We start from the raw sequence: 16,531 nt of genomic DNA, 5'->3' as shown, positions 1-16,531 counted from the left end.
CAGTGATAAAATGATCCCACCATACCACAAACCCTCCTGCACTGGTCCCCAAAATTTGGAAAAGCCTTGTGTAGTTTTGTTGGTGTCATATACCATTGTAGCAAGACTTTATATCCATTTTATATCCATATACCATTGTAGCAAGACTTTATATCCATTGTAGCAAGACTTTATATCCATTATATCCAGTTCTGCTACCCTTGTTATTTGTAACTGCTCCTTCGATCACCACAGTTCTAGTTGATGTATTTAATGCACTCCCGTTTCATGTAAACCAGCAAGATATGTGCTCATGATTGCCGGTATATAAAAACCTTAAATAAAAAAAAAAATAAATAAATTTTCAAGCAACGCTGCTGAAATGGAGCTCTTACTAGTTTGAGAGAAAGCAATATCACCAGTATCTCTTTCCCTGGCCTTAATATGCGCGGGGGTGATGTTAGATCTTTATTTAGTAAGCTATAAACTTTGGAGATTGCCCCTTTTTTTTAATGTCTGCAGATGAGCATAAGTGTTCAAAGATTTGCCTTTGCACAAATCCTACCAGCTGGTTCTGACCTCTGCTATGAACACCAAATTACTTCTTTGGACTTCTTCCTGCCTGGACCCAGACCCTGCCTACTTGCTGCCAGCCTTGTCTTCTGGCCATATTCTGACTTTGCCCATCCACTCCTTTTGGCATACTCACCTATGCCCTGCTAGCCCCTGGAACTCAAGGGCTCAATCTGCAGGGAATGGGACTGGTATAGGTGAAGTCTCAGCTCCTGTCCCTGTAAGGTTGTGTCCGCCAGCTGTTGGCATGGGCCTAGTAGGTTTGCCTACTAGACTGCTTCAACCATGCTACAGCCCAAGAGCTCTCATCCGTGACAGTTTAATTAGAGAGATGGTGAATTATATGTATTAAGACTTCCATTCTTTGAGATAGGAAAGCCTTTCCTGCTATAATATTCAAGGATGTACTTATAAACTCCAACTGCTGCATCAGGATTAAGTTGGGCTTTGGAAATTTGATAATGAATCCTACCGATTGTAGAGTTTGCGTTGTAAAGTATGTGGAAGTCTCAGCCTCATCAAAGGTATTGTTCAATATGAGCTAAGGATCTAAATAAGGAAAAATCAATATCTTGCTCTTTCTTACCTGGGTTGCTACATCCGCAAGACATTTTGTGAATACCTTCAGAACTACTGTCAGACCAAATGGGAGGACACAGTATTGATAGTGGTCATCTGCTACCATGTAGTGTAGAAACTTCCTGTGGTCCTCATGAATAGAAAGGACACAAGGAGCAAACTATGGAGAAAGATGAGAAAATAGCAGAAATATTAAACACATACTTCAGTTCCTTCTTCACTATAGAAGACCATGGAGAAGGACCTTTGCTGGTTGACAAGAGTATGGATTTACAGAAGAGTGTTTGAGTGGAACTAGCAAAACTGAAAATGGACAAAGCCATGGGACCAGATGAGATATCCCAGGATACTTAGGGAGCTCAGAAAAGTGCTAGTGGGTCCAATGAAGAACCTATTCACTAGATTCTAGGAGACTGGAGTTGTGCCTCTAGATTGGAGCAGGGCAGTTATGGTCCTGTTTCACAAAAGTGGTAGCAGGTAGGTGAATGAAAATTACAGACCAGTTAGCCTAACCTTGGTAATGGGAAAATTTAATGGAGACTTTGCTTAAGGAATGGATAGCGAACTATTTACAATCCAATGGGTTACAGGGTCTGAGGCAACATGGTTTTTACCAGAGGAAGATCTTGTTAAATTAATCTATTTTTTGGTTGGGCGAGTAGAAAATTAGATCAAGGAAGAACACTTGATGTAGTTTGTTTGAATTTCAGTAAGGTTTTTGATATGGTACTGCACAGGAAGCTCATGAATAAAATGAGAAACCTGGGAGTTGCAACCATGTGGTGGAATGAATGCCAATGAGTAGTGGTAAATAGAACCTACTTTGAAAAGAGAACTGTGATAAGTGGAGTGCCTCAAGGCTGGTTCTATTCAGTAATTTTTGTGAGTGATATTGCAGAGGGATTGGAGGGTAAATTTTGTCTTTTTGTGGATGACACCAAGATCTGCAACACAAGGAACACCCTTTCTCTGTATAAATATTTGCTGGCATTGTTCCTGAGTCTTCTCTCTTGAATTTCATATCATAATCCCAATTATGGTCCCCCTGCTTGAATCTGATGTTATTCTCATTGAAATAGTGGAGTTGCCATACCAAAAGTAAATTTTGCTGATAATAATTTAAAAATTTGTTTTTCTGCCCTATTCTTTATAATACAGTAGGGACATGCCGTGCAAGTTAAGAAAACTGCATTTTATATAGAACTAGACAACATGATCATTAAAAATGACAGGCAGCATTTCATTGTTTAAACACTTCCGGGTATACTACATGGATGGATTAAGAGGGATATACTGTAGGAGCGTGTATTTGTGTGAGTGTTTGTGTGGTTGTATATGTGTGTGAGAGACCTTTTTATTGGGATAGTTCCCCTGTAAATAACTGGCACTGTTTGACTAATGGCACTGTCAAACACCCATTTTATGGGAAGAAGCATGACATACAGAAACTGCCTTTCCGTACATAGGGTAGGTTAAATCTAATCTGTCAGTACTGAAGGGTACAGATGCTCCAGGACATTGCTTCGTAGTACATCCCAAGGTCCATTAAAGTATAGATAAGCTCACACATCAAGTTTCAAAAAAGTGAAAAATAAATTTAATTCCTATGTCATTTTGGTTCAGCAATGGATCTTGAAGAGAATTTGATCAGCATTGGTTGTGAATGCCAAGCAAATTGCTATTTCTTTTGTGGTCTTGGAAATTTCTAAAAAAAAAAAAAAAAAGGTTTCATTATCTAGAGTTAAGATTTGGAGTTTAGAGTTTGAAGGTAGGGGGAGGTTTGTATTGCTCCAAAATATTGTTTTTTCATATGTAGGAATAAAAATAATTTTCTCTTCTTTTGAAAGTATACAATGTGTAAACTCATTTTGATTGTACATTAGGAAAATGCCATAAGTACCCCAGGAGAAGAGATTGTGTCACTAGCATGGGTACAGAAGGGAAAGTTCAGAAGTCATGTAGCTAGGGTGGGAACAGCAGGATTTCTGATGGTTAGGAGGTGATGGATCCTGCCTCAGGTGCCATGTGCAATATAAGACAGATATAAGGAGATATATAAGGAGAAATATAAGGAGAGAACATATTACTCCCATCCTCTGAAACCTACACTGGTTACCAGTCAACCACAGAGTCCTACACAAATCACTCACCTTGATACACAAGTCCATCCATAACCACCTTCATCTCGACCTTGAAATCCCTTTCAAACTTCATACCTCCAACAGACCGATTAGAGAAATCTACAAAGGAGCGCTACAAGCCCCTCCAACCAAAGCCACGCGCCTCTTCTCGACCAGGGACCGAGCTTTCTCGATAGCAGGCCCAGCCATCTGGAACAATCTCCCCGCAGATCTCAGGCTGGAACCTAGCCTCCTAACATTTAAGAAAAAACTTAAGACTTGGCTGTTCCGCCAAGCCTTCCCGGATCCTTCGGATACACATTAGATGATTAACCTGTTCACGAGCTATGGAACCTCGCTCCTCCTCTAAGTATTTCATATACATTAGTACCTCCTCTAATAATCTAACTAGCACTAGCCCGGATTCCATTATGACTCTCTTGTTCTTAAGTTATTGCCCTCCTCGGGCCTTTTCTTCCAGCTGTCCAAGCTTCCAAGTTTACAGTCCTTGTTAAATGTAACTTTTGTTTCCTTCTGATTATAAAAAAAAAGTTGTTCCGTCTGTTACAGTTCTTTATCCCTGTTCGATGTAAACCGATCTGATATGGTATTTAACCATGAAGGTCGGTATAGAAAAATACTAAATAAATAAATAAAAATAAATAAGAATTGTTCATGTTGCTATGCTATGCTATGCTAACAAATGGGGAAAAAAAACATACTGATAGCCTGTCCCTGTGTCGTCATGGAGGCAATTTCAAAGTATCCGAATTGGGACAAAGTCATGGGACAGAACCATTTAAACATTTTCTGAAAATGGAGTGCTAGCTATCCCTCTAACATGTGTACTCTTGCCTTTTCCGTGGTGTCCTTCTCCAACCCCTTAAATCTTTAGTGTTTGTGCGTTTTCCTTTGAAGTGCATGGGCATATATTGGACACACGGTAACTGACATAAAAGGGGTTGAATCAGCACAAGTTTGAAACTTGTAAGCAGTAGCGCCAATCGTTAAGACTTCAGCCTTGGTGCTACAGCTGACATGTTTCAAATGTGGTAATTTAACTCCTTTTAGTGCATTTTCCTTGTCACTTCCACACATTCTTCCTTTTTTCACCTGTTTTACAATCCCACTTCTGACTTTGAACAAGTCCTTTTTAACCCATGAACTTTGCACCAATTTTCAAAGCAAAAATAAATGCAAGCTTTTTTTTTCTTTGAAATTTGCTGCGAGCACTTTACATCTGTACCTGCCTTTTTTTTTTTTTTTGCGGTAATTTTTTTATGCAAAATAATGTGCATACAGTTGAAAATGCAATCCACACATGCTGTTTCTCTCCCTGACCAAAATGCCCCCTCTCAATACAGCTCAATGTAAACATGCATTGAGAAACAATATGCATATTGTAGCCACTTTGAAGGAGAGCATTTTTCAGACAGCTAATTAACTTGGATAAAATGTATTGAAAATTCTCCTCCATGAGACTTTAGTTTAATCCTGATTTTCTTGAAAACTAATATTTTCATTTGAAAAGGTCAATATAATCCATCGGCATTGTCAAATATTTACAAACCAATCCTGGTTTTCTAGCTCCCACCCCAACATATTCTTGGATGCTCTGCTGTAACTGATAATACATTTTCTGTGTATCTGAACCTGTAATAATTGGTTTATTTTGTATAATGCTGATGTGTTTTAAATACCTCTAGTATGCAACTTTCAGATACACATCCCAAGAGTTATCCTAACTCATAGCCACTATAGCATACCTCTTTCTATAATATGATTAGAAAGTACTTGCTCCAGAAGGCTTAGGGCCTGATTTACTAAGCACTTTTCCCATAGGCACAAAATGGAAGAATCCTTTAGTAAATAGGCCACTAAATTTGAGTTCACAGAAGATGAAAGACTTGTTCCAAATCTAAAAACAAATGGTGGAAATGGAGCATAAATTTTTAGAACAAGATATGTAGAAAATAAAGGGCAATAAAACGAGGACAGAACAAAAATAAAATGCAAGTACATTAAGTAAATGATGTTATCCCTTCCTGATTTGAAGGGTTGTAGTTGCCCATAATGTTGGAAGCTTTACATGGGCCTCTCCTCTCCTACTACCCACAGAAGAAAGACAGCACGGGGCAAATTTCCAACAATCACTGGTTGGGGGGTCACTAGGATCCATTGCTTTTGAGTGCAGCAGGGTGGGGCTCCTTGTGCACAGGAACTACTTTATGAGTATCATTTGTCTGCCTCTCTCTGGAAAGCAGCATCACCGTCCTACAGAGCATGAAACTGGGCATTGATGTTAACAGACACAAGGAAATCATAGTGAAGAGCATTTCAGCTCTGCTGCTCCTGTTGCTCAAGCATTTCAAGCTCAACCACATATACCAGGTGAGGGGCGCTTGTGTTCATTTTCACACTGCTCTTCTTCATTTGTTATCATCAATCTTGACAGTGTCATCATGTACATACATGAGGCAGGAGACAGAAATAAATTACACAATGCGCAAAATTATAGTATTATTTATAACGTTTGATATTCCACCTTTCCCAAAGTTTGTGTCGAGGCAAATTACAATAAATTTAAATGAACAACTTACAATTGAGCACATGCAAACAGAGAGCCTTGCCATTTTCTACCCTAACAGGTAGCTTGTACCTGTTATCATCATCAGGAATATCTGTGGGAACAGTATATCCTGATTCAAACCATTTGTAAAAGTTAATTACTGGACATGTAGCATCTAGACCTCTTGTCCAAAGTCTACCAGTCCTTCACTTGGAAATTTGTCTTATTTTGTTTTCTCTTCTAGTTTGAATATGTCTCTCAGCATTTGGTGTTTGCAAACTGCATACCCTTGATCTTGAAATTCTTCAACCAGAATATCATGTCCTACATCTGTGCAAGGAACAGGTATTGTGTCAAACCTGATGTTCAGTATGGAACTTAATAATGAGTGTAGAGCCTAATGCTATTTTGTATAAAACCTGATATTGAAAGAAGAGACCGAGGTGCCTAGAGCCTGTTGTTGTGTATTAGTTTGTTGTTGAGTGTTCAGCCTGACAAATGTAGTACCTGATAATGTGTGTAGATCCTGATACTGAGTGTAACATAGAATATGACCTTTTCTACTGAAACATGCTTCTTGGTGCTTTATATATAACTTTGAAGTATTTGAACCTCTCCATCATATTCCTTCTTTCTCTCTTCTGGTCTAGGGCATATGTATTTAGGTCCTCGAGTTTATTTCATAAGGCTCATAGGGCAGATTGAACTATTTTGACACCCTCTCTCTCAACTGCCTTTATCTATATACTTTTGGAGATATGTCCTCTACAGTTGGATATAATACTCTAGATGAGGTTTCACCAATGACTTGTACAGAGGTGACAGAACAAGCCAGACTGTTACAAATTCCTAAAGAGAAACTACACACTAGCCAAATACTGTACCTCTATCACATTTGCGCAACACAGAGACCTTACCTAATATAGAATAAGGGACTACAAATTAGAAACAAACACGCAGACAAAACTGAAATGGAAAGCCTGAGAAAGCAGGCTCTGTGAACACTGGAATACCGAAGAAAAAGCAAAATACAAATGTATAAGAAATGCACATTCCCAAAGATGGCATATTCCAAGCACTGAATGTCAAAATAATTTTTTTTTGTTTTTACCTTTATTGTTTAATCTTTTTTTTTTTTTTTTTTTAGTCGGTTGGTCCCAGTCTCTTTGTTACCCTTGCCTGATTTTTCCTCATTCTTTTTTCAGGGTCACTTTTATTCTTTGTTTCTTCTCTCTCCACTTGTCTTATTTCCTTCCTCCTTCATATACAGATATTTTCTCACATGTGCTCTGTCACACAGGCTCCCACTCTTGCATGTTCTCTCTGACATACACACAGGCTCCAATTCCCATACACTTTCTCTCACTCAGGCTCCCACTCTCATATGTCCTCTCTCACGTGCATGTTCCTACTTCTACACACACATGCCCACGCGCACAAACACAGCCTCCTGGGCCTCCTCCTCTTCCACACCTGGCAGCACCAGGCCGACCCATGGCTACACCACTGCTTCTGTTTCCTCCCCCACCTGGCATCACCCCTTCCCTTCCCAGGCCCCTGCATCAGCATCATTTTCACTTCTCTCAAATCCCCATGGCTTCAGCACCTTTCCCTCCCCCCCCCCTTTGCTTCCTGGCATTACTTCCTCCCCCCCCCCCCCATTACCCCATGAATGGCCTCCAGCTGGTAAGAGGAATTCAGCAAGCAGAGCTTTTTAACACCTGCTGCCACTGCCTCGGCCAACTTCCCTCTGAAGTTGGAATTGTGCTGGGCCAACAAGCCTCATAAGATTACAGGATATTGCGTGTTTCCAAGTTCAGAAGGAATTCAGCAGAGGTGGCGGCACAGCAGCAGGTAAAGAGAACTGCTTGTTGACTCCTTCCAGAGAAGGCACATGGGATGAAGGTAGAAGAAAGAGCAAGACTTTGCAGCTGGTAATGGTAGCTGTGACCTGACCCATCTGCTAGTGGCCAAACTTTTGCTATATACCTGAGATTTCCCCCGGCACACTAGTTGGGAAACTGTCCTAGGATGTAGTCATCCAGCCTCATTTTCTTTCCACTTTCAATTAGCTAATTCATTTAAACCTTTTCTCTAAATGAAGTGATATCTACCCATCTATCATACATGCTTTTACCTTCTACATGTTGTCCTTCTCTAGCACCTTCTTTGGCAGGCATCAAACAAAATTATTTAGAATTTGTGCTTTTTTCTTTTGAAGTGCATGCACATGTTTCTGTAGATAAGCAGGCTAAATCAGCCATGACGTGGGTGATGTCATCTGGTGGTACCAAATGGAGTTGTCTCTCCTAGCTAGTAGAGCTTTTGGCTGTACTGAGCATGTGCGGAAGTACCCATGCAGCCATTGCCTCGTGAGCCTTCTCAGTCGTTTTTTTGCCCAAATACAGCACAAATGTGTATTCAGTCTCTCCAAATAATTTTGTCCACATCTTTATTTTTCATTATTTTCTACATTTATTTACTATTTAGTTGCCTCACTGCTCCTGGAGCACCCAAAACAGCATTTTTCAGCTCTAAAACAAAAAAGGTATAGGAATGAGTGAAGACTTCCTCATTTTTCTGTCTCTTCAAAATGTCCAGCAAAAAACACCAAACCCTCCGTGACTGGATTTAAGAGCTGTCTCTGTAGTAAGATAATGTCCCTCATGAACTATATTACCATTTCTTCAGTCTATCACGACCAGGCAAACTGTTATACCTATGAACAGATGACCCTGCACACAGGGTGCGCAGAATGGAGAAATTGCATAAGTCTATCAGAAGCCACAGTTAGTCCTCCTCCCCCAGTGCAGCTTCATTGGGACATGAATTGAGCAGGAACTTCTCAAAAACTCCCTTGCTGGCACACCACTCCGAAGTCCTGGAGTTGAGTATTGCTAACTGTACTGCATAGAAGAAGAAGCAGCAACATCACTTGATGGACCCACTGGATCTATCAGTGGTGAAGAAACACAAATCCAAGTATAGTGTATCAGCAAACTAGTACATGAAGTTCAATCCTTGATACACACTACATCAGTACCACTCAATGCATCAATGTCTCTACTGCACTGTGCAATGCTTTCCACAGTGCAAGGTGCATTAAAATAGCTGATGCACTGTCGCATGGTGTCAGAGTTCTGTTGATTCAAGCAACACTGATGCAGTTAATACATTCAGCACCAACATGCTACCATTTAGCACTGGCTTCAATGACCAAACCAAATGGCTCAGCACAATCAAAACATACCTCCTCTAAAATTTCAAAACAACCAGTCTCATCAATGCATAAGCCTAAACCACCATTTCAATCATCAATTCGAGCCTCAGATCATGATTAGCAGTGGAACTGTAAACACAGTTTTATGCTGATGTGTCACCAACAGGGTCAAAGGGGATATGTTAGTTATGCCCCTTCCCTATTATGAGAAGATTTTCTCCCTCCAGATTTATGGCACGGGGCTACCACTTAGAAATGCCAGACTCCATATGTTCTCTAGTACCACTCATCTCCAATAAACTTCCTGTTCAGGAACAGAAACCCATTCTTGTTTCAGAAGATGTGCCACTACCCACACCAGGTCAAAGGGCATGACCTTCACTTGACTAGATAAGAGTCAATGAACAATTTCTTGACCTCTGACTAAGGAAACAGAAGGAACCTTCCATCCTCTCCTTTCTAATATCGCTACAGCAATACCTTAGCACTGAGTCTCAGTTTCTCCAGTCAAAATAAGAACATCATCAGAACCCTGCAGACCAGGAATTATCCCCTTGGAGACAATCAAGGAACCCCCCGCTTCGCTGTCTTCATTATTGAGGTCCTGGTTCAGTATCCCTACTCCATTGGCTTCCAAGGACAGTTCAACAGAAATCCCTTCTGACTGGCTTCCAGAATTTCCAGAACATACCTCTTCTCTGAAGACCTAGCTTATTCAAAGTTTGTTGAAAAAATGGAAAAAGCACTCAGAGTGAGTGTTTCCAAGGATAAAGACCCCTAGATGGGAAGTCTTTGGCCTTCTTCAGAATCTGGAGAGACCATCAGAACCAGCGACTTTACTAGTTCATGACATTCTGAATCAGTTGCAGATGAGAATGTAGACAAACCCTATATCCTGCATACCTACAGCAAGAAAGTTAGACCTTAAATTTAGAGTTCAGAAGTCTCCCAGGTTTGGAATAGTTCAATTACCTCATCAATTTCTGGTTGTAGAATTGGCCCTGAAGAAGGCAAAGAAAACAAGAATTTATTCAAATTCACCCTCAGGAAAAGATCGCATACTACTGGATAATTTTGGGAAGAAAATCTTTCAGAGTGCAATGCCAACAGCTCACATCTCTGTTCACCAATTTTAAGTGGTGCAGTATTTGCATGACTGTATACAGAAACTAAAGCCTTCCCTACCATAGGCTGTCAAAGGAAATTACTACCCTCAGTTACTTTTAGATGCGGAAGAGTGCTTACAACACAGTCCTTCAAAACTGTACTACATCATTACTATGTTACTATGTGCCTCACCTCAAATGGAGCTCAATGAATCGCCTGGTTCAGAGTTGGTAGTATATGCAACAATATATATGAGAAATTAGCAGATATGCTGTGCCTTAGGGAAACCTCAGAGAAACAGTAGCCCAAAAAAAAGAACAAACTGTGGTGGTCCAATCTCTCTCAATGGGATCTGAGCAGCCATCTTCTTCGAGATGCTCCTTCTATTCATATAAGAGACCATACTTTCAAGAGCGTCCTATCTGACCTTTTCAAAGGTAACAGCTCCCACTCCTTCCAGCCCAGCAACAACGCTTCCAACAATATGAGTGCCATTGACCTAAGATTACACAATAGGCTCAGCCAAAGCCTGGGCCAAGTTTTTGATCCTCGAAGATTCAACATCCACTCATCTAGTGGGACCAGAATCCAGTCCTTCTATGGGAGAGATGCCAGATAACAGAGGACATCTGGGTCCTCAAAATCATGGAGTTTGGGTGCCATTTGCATTTCTTCCAGCATCTCTTCCCCGTTGTTCGATCTCCAAGCCAGATTAGGCTCACTTGATGTTACTCTGATTGAAAGTGGACTCATTTCTTCAGCAGAGAGCAATAGAAAATATGAACATAACATAAGATTGCCATACTGGGTCAGACCAAAGGTCCATCAAGCCCAGTATCCCGTTTCCATCAGTGGCCAATCCAGGTCACAAGTACCTAGCAAGATCCCAAAGGGTAGATAGATTCCATGTTGCTTATCCCAGGGATAAACAGTGGATTTCTGCAACTCCACCTTAAATAATGGTTTATGGACTTTTCCTCCCAGGAACTTGTCTAAACACTAATAACTTTTACCACATCCTCTGGCAATGAATTCCAGAGCTTAATTATGCATTGAGTAAAAAATATTTTCTCTTATTAGTTTTAAATGTATAGAAACTTCATTGTGTATCTCCTGATCTTTGTACTTTTCAAAAGAGTAAACAATTGATTAATGTTTACTAGTTCCATTCCACTCTTTTTTTTTTTTTTTATAGATCTCTGTCATATCTCCCCTCAGCCATCTCTTCTCCAAGCTGAAGAGTTCTAACCTCTTTAGCTTTTCCTCATAGAGGAATCATTCCATCCCCTTTATCATTTTAGTCCCCCTTCTCTGTCCCTATACTCCAGTGTGGACAGAGTTTTTACTCCCGGTACTTTCTCAATCCCAAAATCTGGGGGAATTGAAACACATTATAGATCTGAGAAACTTAAAAAAAATCTTCTCTGAGAGAAATTCAAAATGAATTTCTTCAACACCATGCTTCTTTACATTCAGGAAGAGGAATGGTTATGCGCCCTTGACCTGAAGGAAGTGTATGCTCATATACCCATACATCCATCCCATTTGCATCACCTTTGCCTCCAGGAGGATTCCTGCCATTACCAATACAAGGTATTTCATTATGGCCTGTTAGCAGCTCTGAGAGTCTTCACCAAATGCCTCACAGTGGTAGCAGCACACCTGTGACATCATGGAATCCAAGTGATCCCCTGCCTGGATGACTGGCTCATCACGGCCCGCTAAAAGAGACTATACTAATCTCACTACAAAAGACAGTTCAACTTCTTTAGATATTAGGTTTCCTGGTAAATTTCAAGAAGTCAAACCTAGTACCGACCCAACGAATAAAATTCATTTGAACATGAATAGATTAACTACAAGAGAGAGCCTTTCTACCATCAGAATAAGCGAGCACTATGAGATTGCTCATTCACAAACTACTATCCTCATGAAACTTGATGGCTAGAGCACTTCTTGTTGTTGTAGGTCATATGGTGGCAGGCATTTATGTAGTTTCACTAACCTACTTCCACATCTGCCACTTACAGTGGGGTCTGCACTCTCAAAGGGACCAACTGATTCAACCTTTGTCAATAATAGTAAGGTTGTCCAAAGATATGGGACAAAAATTATGCTAGTGGTTGATACCTGGCATACTTCAACAGGGAGCTCCATTACTCTCCCACATCAAATAACCTTGGCAATTGAGGCGGTGCGCATACAGGATCCTTTCGAACCTAAGACATTTGGACTCTCACAAAGTTTCTTTCAAATACCTTCTGGAACTGAGAGCAACCAGATACGATCTAGTAACTTTTGTGCATATTTTTTGAGAGAGAAGCATTCTTATCCAGACCAACAACTAGACCGCCATATTCTTAGTCAACAAACAGGGCAGCACAGGGTCATGGCCTCTCTGCCAGGAGATGTTGAATGGCAGTGGGCTTGTAAGAATTACTCTTACAAGCCACTTATCTTCCAGGAATCTCCAATATAACTGATCACCTCAGCAAAGTTTTCAGTCCACATGAGAGGTGTCTACAATAATTGACAGTCTCTATAACAATCAATTTATGGAACAAAACAGAAACTTGAAAGCTTTTGCTCAATTCTACCCAACCCCATGAGACTAACCCAGGATGCTTTCCTGCTCAACTGGAACACCGATCTCATGTAAACTTTTCCACTGATACCGTTGATTTCCAGAACAGTGCAGAAAGTTTTACAAGATCAGGTTTGGCTGATCCTCAAAACGCCAGCATATCCCAAACAGATTTAGCACACACATCTTGTGCGGCTTTCCAGCAATCCATCTGAGGATAGACCCTGCCTTGTTAACTCAGCCTCTTTATTCCAAACCTTCCAGCTCTCAACCTGACAACTTGGATGTTTATTCAGTGATCCGAAATCTCTCTCTTCCCAGAGACATAGAAGACATATTAGTGTCAACCAGCAAGCCATCAAAAAGAAGAGCTTATTGCCATAAATAGAAGAGATATTCCACATGGTATCAACATGCCTGGGACCTATTTTCTTGTGAACCCAAACATTTACTAAAGCATTTGCTCTTCCTTTCCGAATCAGGCTTCACTACATCTTCTGTAAGAGTACATTTCAGCGCCATAGCAGCGTATCATGTACTTCTTAATGATCAACCTGTTGGTATTGAGATTCATGAAAGGATTGTAGCATGTCAAACCGCTGTTACAGAAGCCTCCAGTGCTATGGGACCTGAATGATGTCCTCTTTCAGCTGATAAAGACACCTTTTGAACCATTAGAGTTGGCTTCTCTCAAAGGTTTGACATGGATAGTGGTGTTCCTTGTGGCAGTGACATTGTCCAGAAGAGTCAGCAACTCCAAGCTTTCATTTAATATCCATCATATATGAAATTCTATCACAATAGGGTGGTCCTCTACATATACCTAAAGTTTCTTCTAAAGGTTGGCTTGGCTTTCTGCATCAATCAGTTCATCATATTATCTACCTTCTTTCTGAGACCATATGCACATGAAAGAGAAAAAGCCTTCATATCTTAGATTGCAAGAAAAACTTGGCTTACTATAAAAAGAGAACTTGGCTGCCTCGCCAAGCTTCACAGCTCTGTGTGTCTTACAACCCGAACAAACTTGATGTACCAATTGCCAAACATACAGGGGTAGATATTCAAAAGCCATTTAGACGGATAACTGAAAAGTTACCCATCTAAATGACTTAGCCACAATATTTGGCGACTTATCCGGCTATATTCTAGCTTGATAACTCTTTATCCAGCTAGAATTTAGCCGGATATGTTGGGGATGTTCCTGGGCTGGGCGTTAGGCATTCCAGGGTAGAGTAGAGTTAGCAGATAACTCTGGCCACGCTGCAGGCAGGTCTAAAGTTAGCTGGATGTACCTACCTGGCTAACGTTTAAGGTAGCTAGGTAAATTCAGCAGTGCAACATGGCCACATCGCTGAATATCCAGGTTAAGTTAGCCAGATAGGTCTATCCGGCTAACTGATCTAGTTGCTCAGCGACTGAATAATATGTACCCCACATTGTCTAACTGGATAGCAAATCGCATTCAACACTGCTACATGTTAGCAAGCTTACAAATCAGACTCTGTCAAAGCTCAAATTAGAGTTATGGTCTCTTCTGCTGCTCATCTACAAGACGTGCCTTTCAAAGACATCTGTAAAACTGCAATCTGGTCATCAGTTCACAGCTTTACATCCCATTACTGTCTGAACAATCTCTCAAGGATTGATAGGACATTTGGACTGGCAGTTTTGCGTAACCTGTTCTCTCGGTAGTCTGTTCTCCACAGTGGAGTCTGGGTTGCTTATACAGTAAATGCTCCACTGAAGCCCTCAGCTTGGGACTGTCATAGCTAATTCAGCCTGCTTATTGACAGAAAAAGCAAGTTTGCTTACCGTAAATGATTTCCGTAGCAGAATTAATTAACCATGCTAAATACCTGCCTCCTCTCTAGAGTCTGCTACCTAGCTAGATTTAGCTCTGATATTGACTGAGGAGGCTCAAGAGGCAACATCCACCTGGGAACTCCCACATATGCTCAGTAGAGCCAAAAGCTCTACTAGCTAGGAGAAATGTTTATTCGGTGCTGCTGGATAACATTACCCACACCATGGCTAATTTATCCTGCTATCTACAGAAAACACAGTTTATGGTAAGCACACTTGCTATATTGGACACATGGTAATAGAGACAAAAGGGGGTTGAATTAGCACAAGTTTGAAACAACCCTGTTGAAGTCTTGATGACTGGCACTACTACTCACAGATTTCAAACTTGTGCTAATTCAACTTCTTTTAGTGCTTTTTCCTTGTCACCCTCCACACATTTTTCCTTTTTTCACCTCTGTTTTACAATTCTATGTCTACAATTCTAGACTGACAATGAGTGTAGTAGCTGAAACTTTGTATTGAGCCTGATGTCTGTAGAGTAGAGTCTGACATTGTGTGTGCCTAATGCATGTGGACTGGGATATTTTGATGGCCTGCTTATGTTAAATTTACACTTAAAATCAGATGAACTATTGGAAGGTATCTTTGTTTTAATTTTTTCCCTTTGCTCATCCCTTGTTGGGAATATGGTTATGTCTGAAACTGATTCTGGTTCATTGAATCACTGTACAGCCTCTCTCTAGGATATGAACCAGTCACTTAATTGTAATTAATATTGCCTGTCTCCATGTCTTCTGTAGTATCTCTATTCTGGATTATCCATACTGCTCAGTCCATGAGTTGCTAGAGCTCACTGCCGAAACCCTGGTAAGGAAAAGGAAACTAAACATATGCTGTAGTGCCTGATTTAGTTTTGTTCTTTCATTAACAGTTCCTAGTGATGACAAGTATGGCAGCTAAACAGGATTAGATTTTTAAGAGCTACTGAGCAGTGAAGTTAGCCAGTTAATTTTAACCTGTTAACTTTTTTCTGGATAGTCAGCTGTCTTCTATTCTGCTAAAGTTGCAGCTGAATACAAAACTTGTGCAGTTAGATTTAGGGCAATTATTTGTGCAGCCATATTTAAAAAGACAAATGTAGTTGGTGTGTCAAATATCGTGCTAATTGACTAAATTTGAAAACCATACCCCTGAAACTCCCTGACCTGACCCCTTTTTTTTGTCTGTCTAAATCTGTGCACACAGTGATTTTCTGTGGACAAATTTTAGCCAGATGAAGTTGGGGGGGGGGGGGGGAAGGATTTTTAACATCTTAGGTTTAGGAAGTTAAAAGCTGACCAGGTTCCATTAAATTGAGCACCCTGTATCCAACAGTGTCCAATCCAGATCACAAGTACTCAGCAGAAGTTAGAAAGTAGATCCATTCCTTGTTCTTCACTCCCAGGGATAAACAATAGCTGAAAATAATGGTTCTGGTTTAAGTATGTTCCTAATATCCTGCACAGTAAAGACTGGAGAAAAGAATTCATTTAAGGCCCGATTTTAAAAGGGCTGCTTGCATAAGATTGGGGGTTATGCATGTGGCCGGGGTTTGCAAACACTGCGTGCATTTTACAAAGAGCAGTCCCACCCTGGTTAGGGAAGCTTTGGTATATCCCAGGAGTCTGGACTGATCTGAGTACATACAGGGAAAGGAAAATTGGTTCTTACCTGCTAATTTTCGTTCCTATAGTATCACAGATTAGTGAGAGTCCTGCCCATTGGGGTAGGGTGAATAGGAGAGTCTGCTCAATCTGTCCTTGTTGTCTTCTTTGAGTGATCAGAAACCTGCAGACAAAGTTTTTATTACTGTCTACAGGCGGTAAGTTGTTTTCTATTCCCCCTTCTCATTTAGGGGATATTGTTTGCTTAAATTTATTGATGGTACTGCTGTCTTAGCTTGGGTACATAGTATTCTCACAGGACAAGCAGGATGGCTGTCCTCACAAATG

General features: G+C 40.6%; 1 protein-coding gene across 6 annotated transcripts in view; it reads left to right on the top strand.

Annotated features, from left to right (window-relative positions):
- Positions 1–16,531, top strand: part of STRIP2 (striatin interacting protein 2) — a 216,229-nt gene that overhangs the window by 161,482 nt on the left and 38,216 nt on the right. For 5 of the 6 annotated variants that reach the window (XM_029615797.1, XM_029615799.1, XM_029615803.1 and 2 more), the window contains 3 exons: positions 5,513–5,642; positions 6,065–6,165; positions 15,341–15,407. In XM_029615797.1, the coding sequence (XP_029471657.1) occupies positions 5,513–5,642; positions 6,065–6,165; positions 15,341–15,407 (298 nt within the window). The remainder of the gene's footprint in view (positions 1–5,512; positions 5,643–6,064; positions 6,166–15,340; positions 15,408–16,531) is intronic. The other variant, XM_029615800.1, reaches the window with a different exon arrangement.

This window comes from Rhinatrema bivittatum, chromosome 9, assembly GCF_901001135.1.
Source record: "Rhinatrema bivittatum chromosome 9, aRhiBiv1.1, whole genome shotgun sequence".
Lineage (NCBI taxonomy): Eukaryota > Metazoa > Chordata > Amphibia > Gymnophiona > Rhinatrematidae > Rhinatrema > Rhinatrema bivittatum.
Note: the sequence above shows the minus strand (reverse complement) of the source record. Positions and strands in the feature narration are given on the sequence as shown.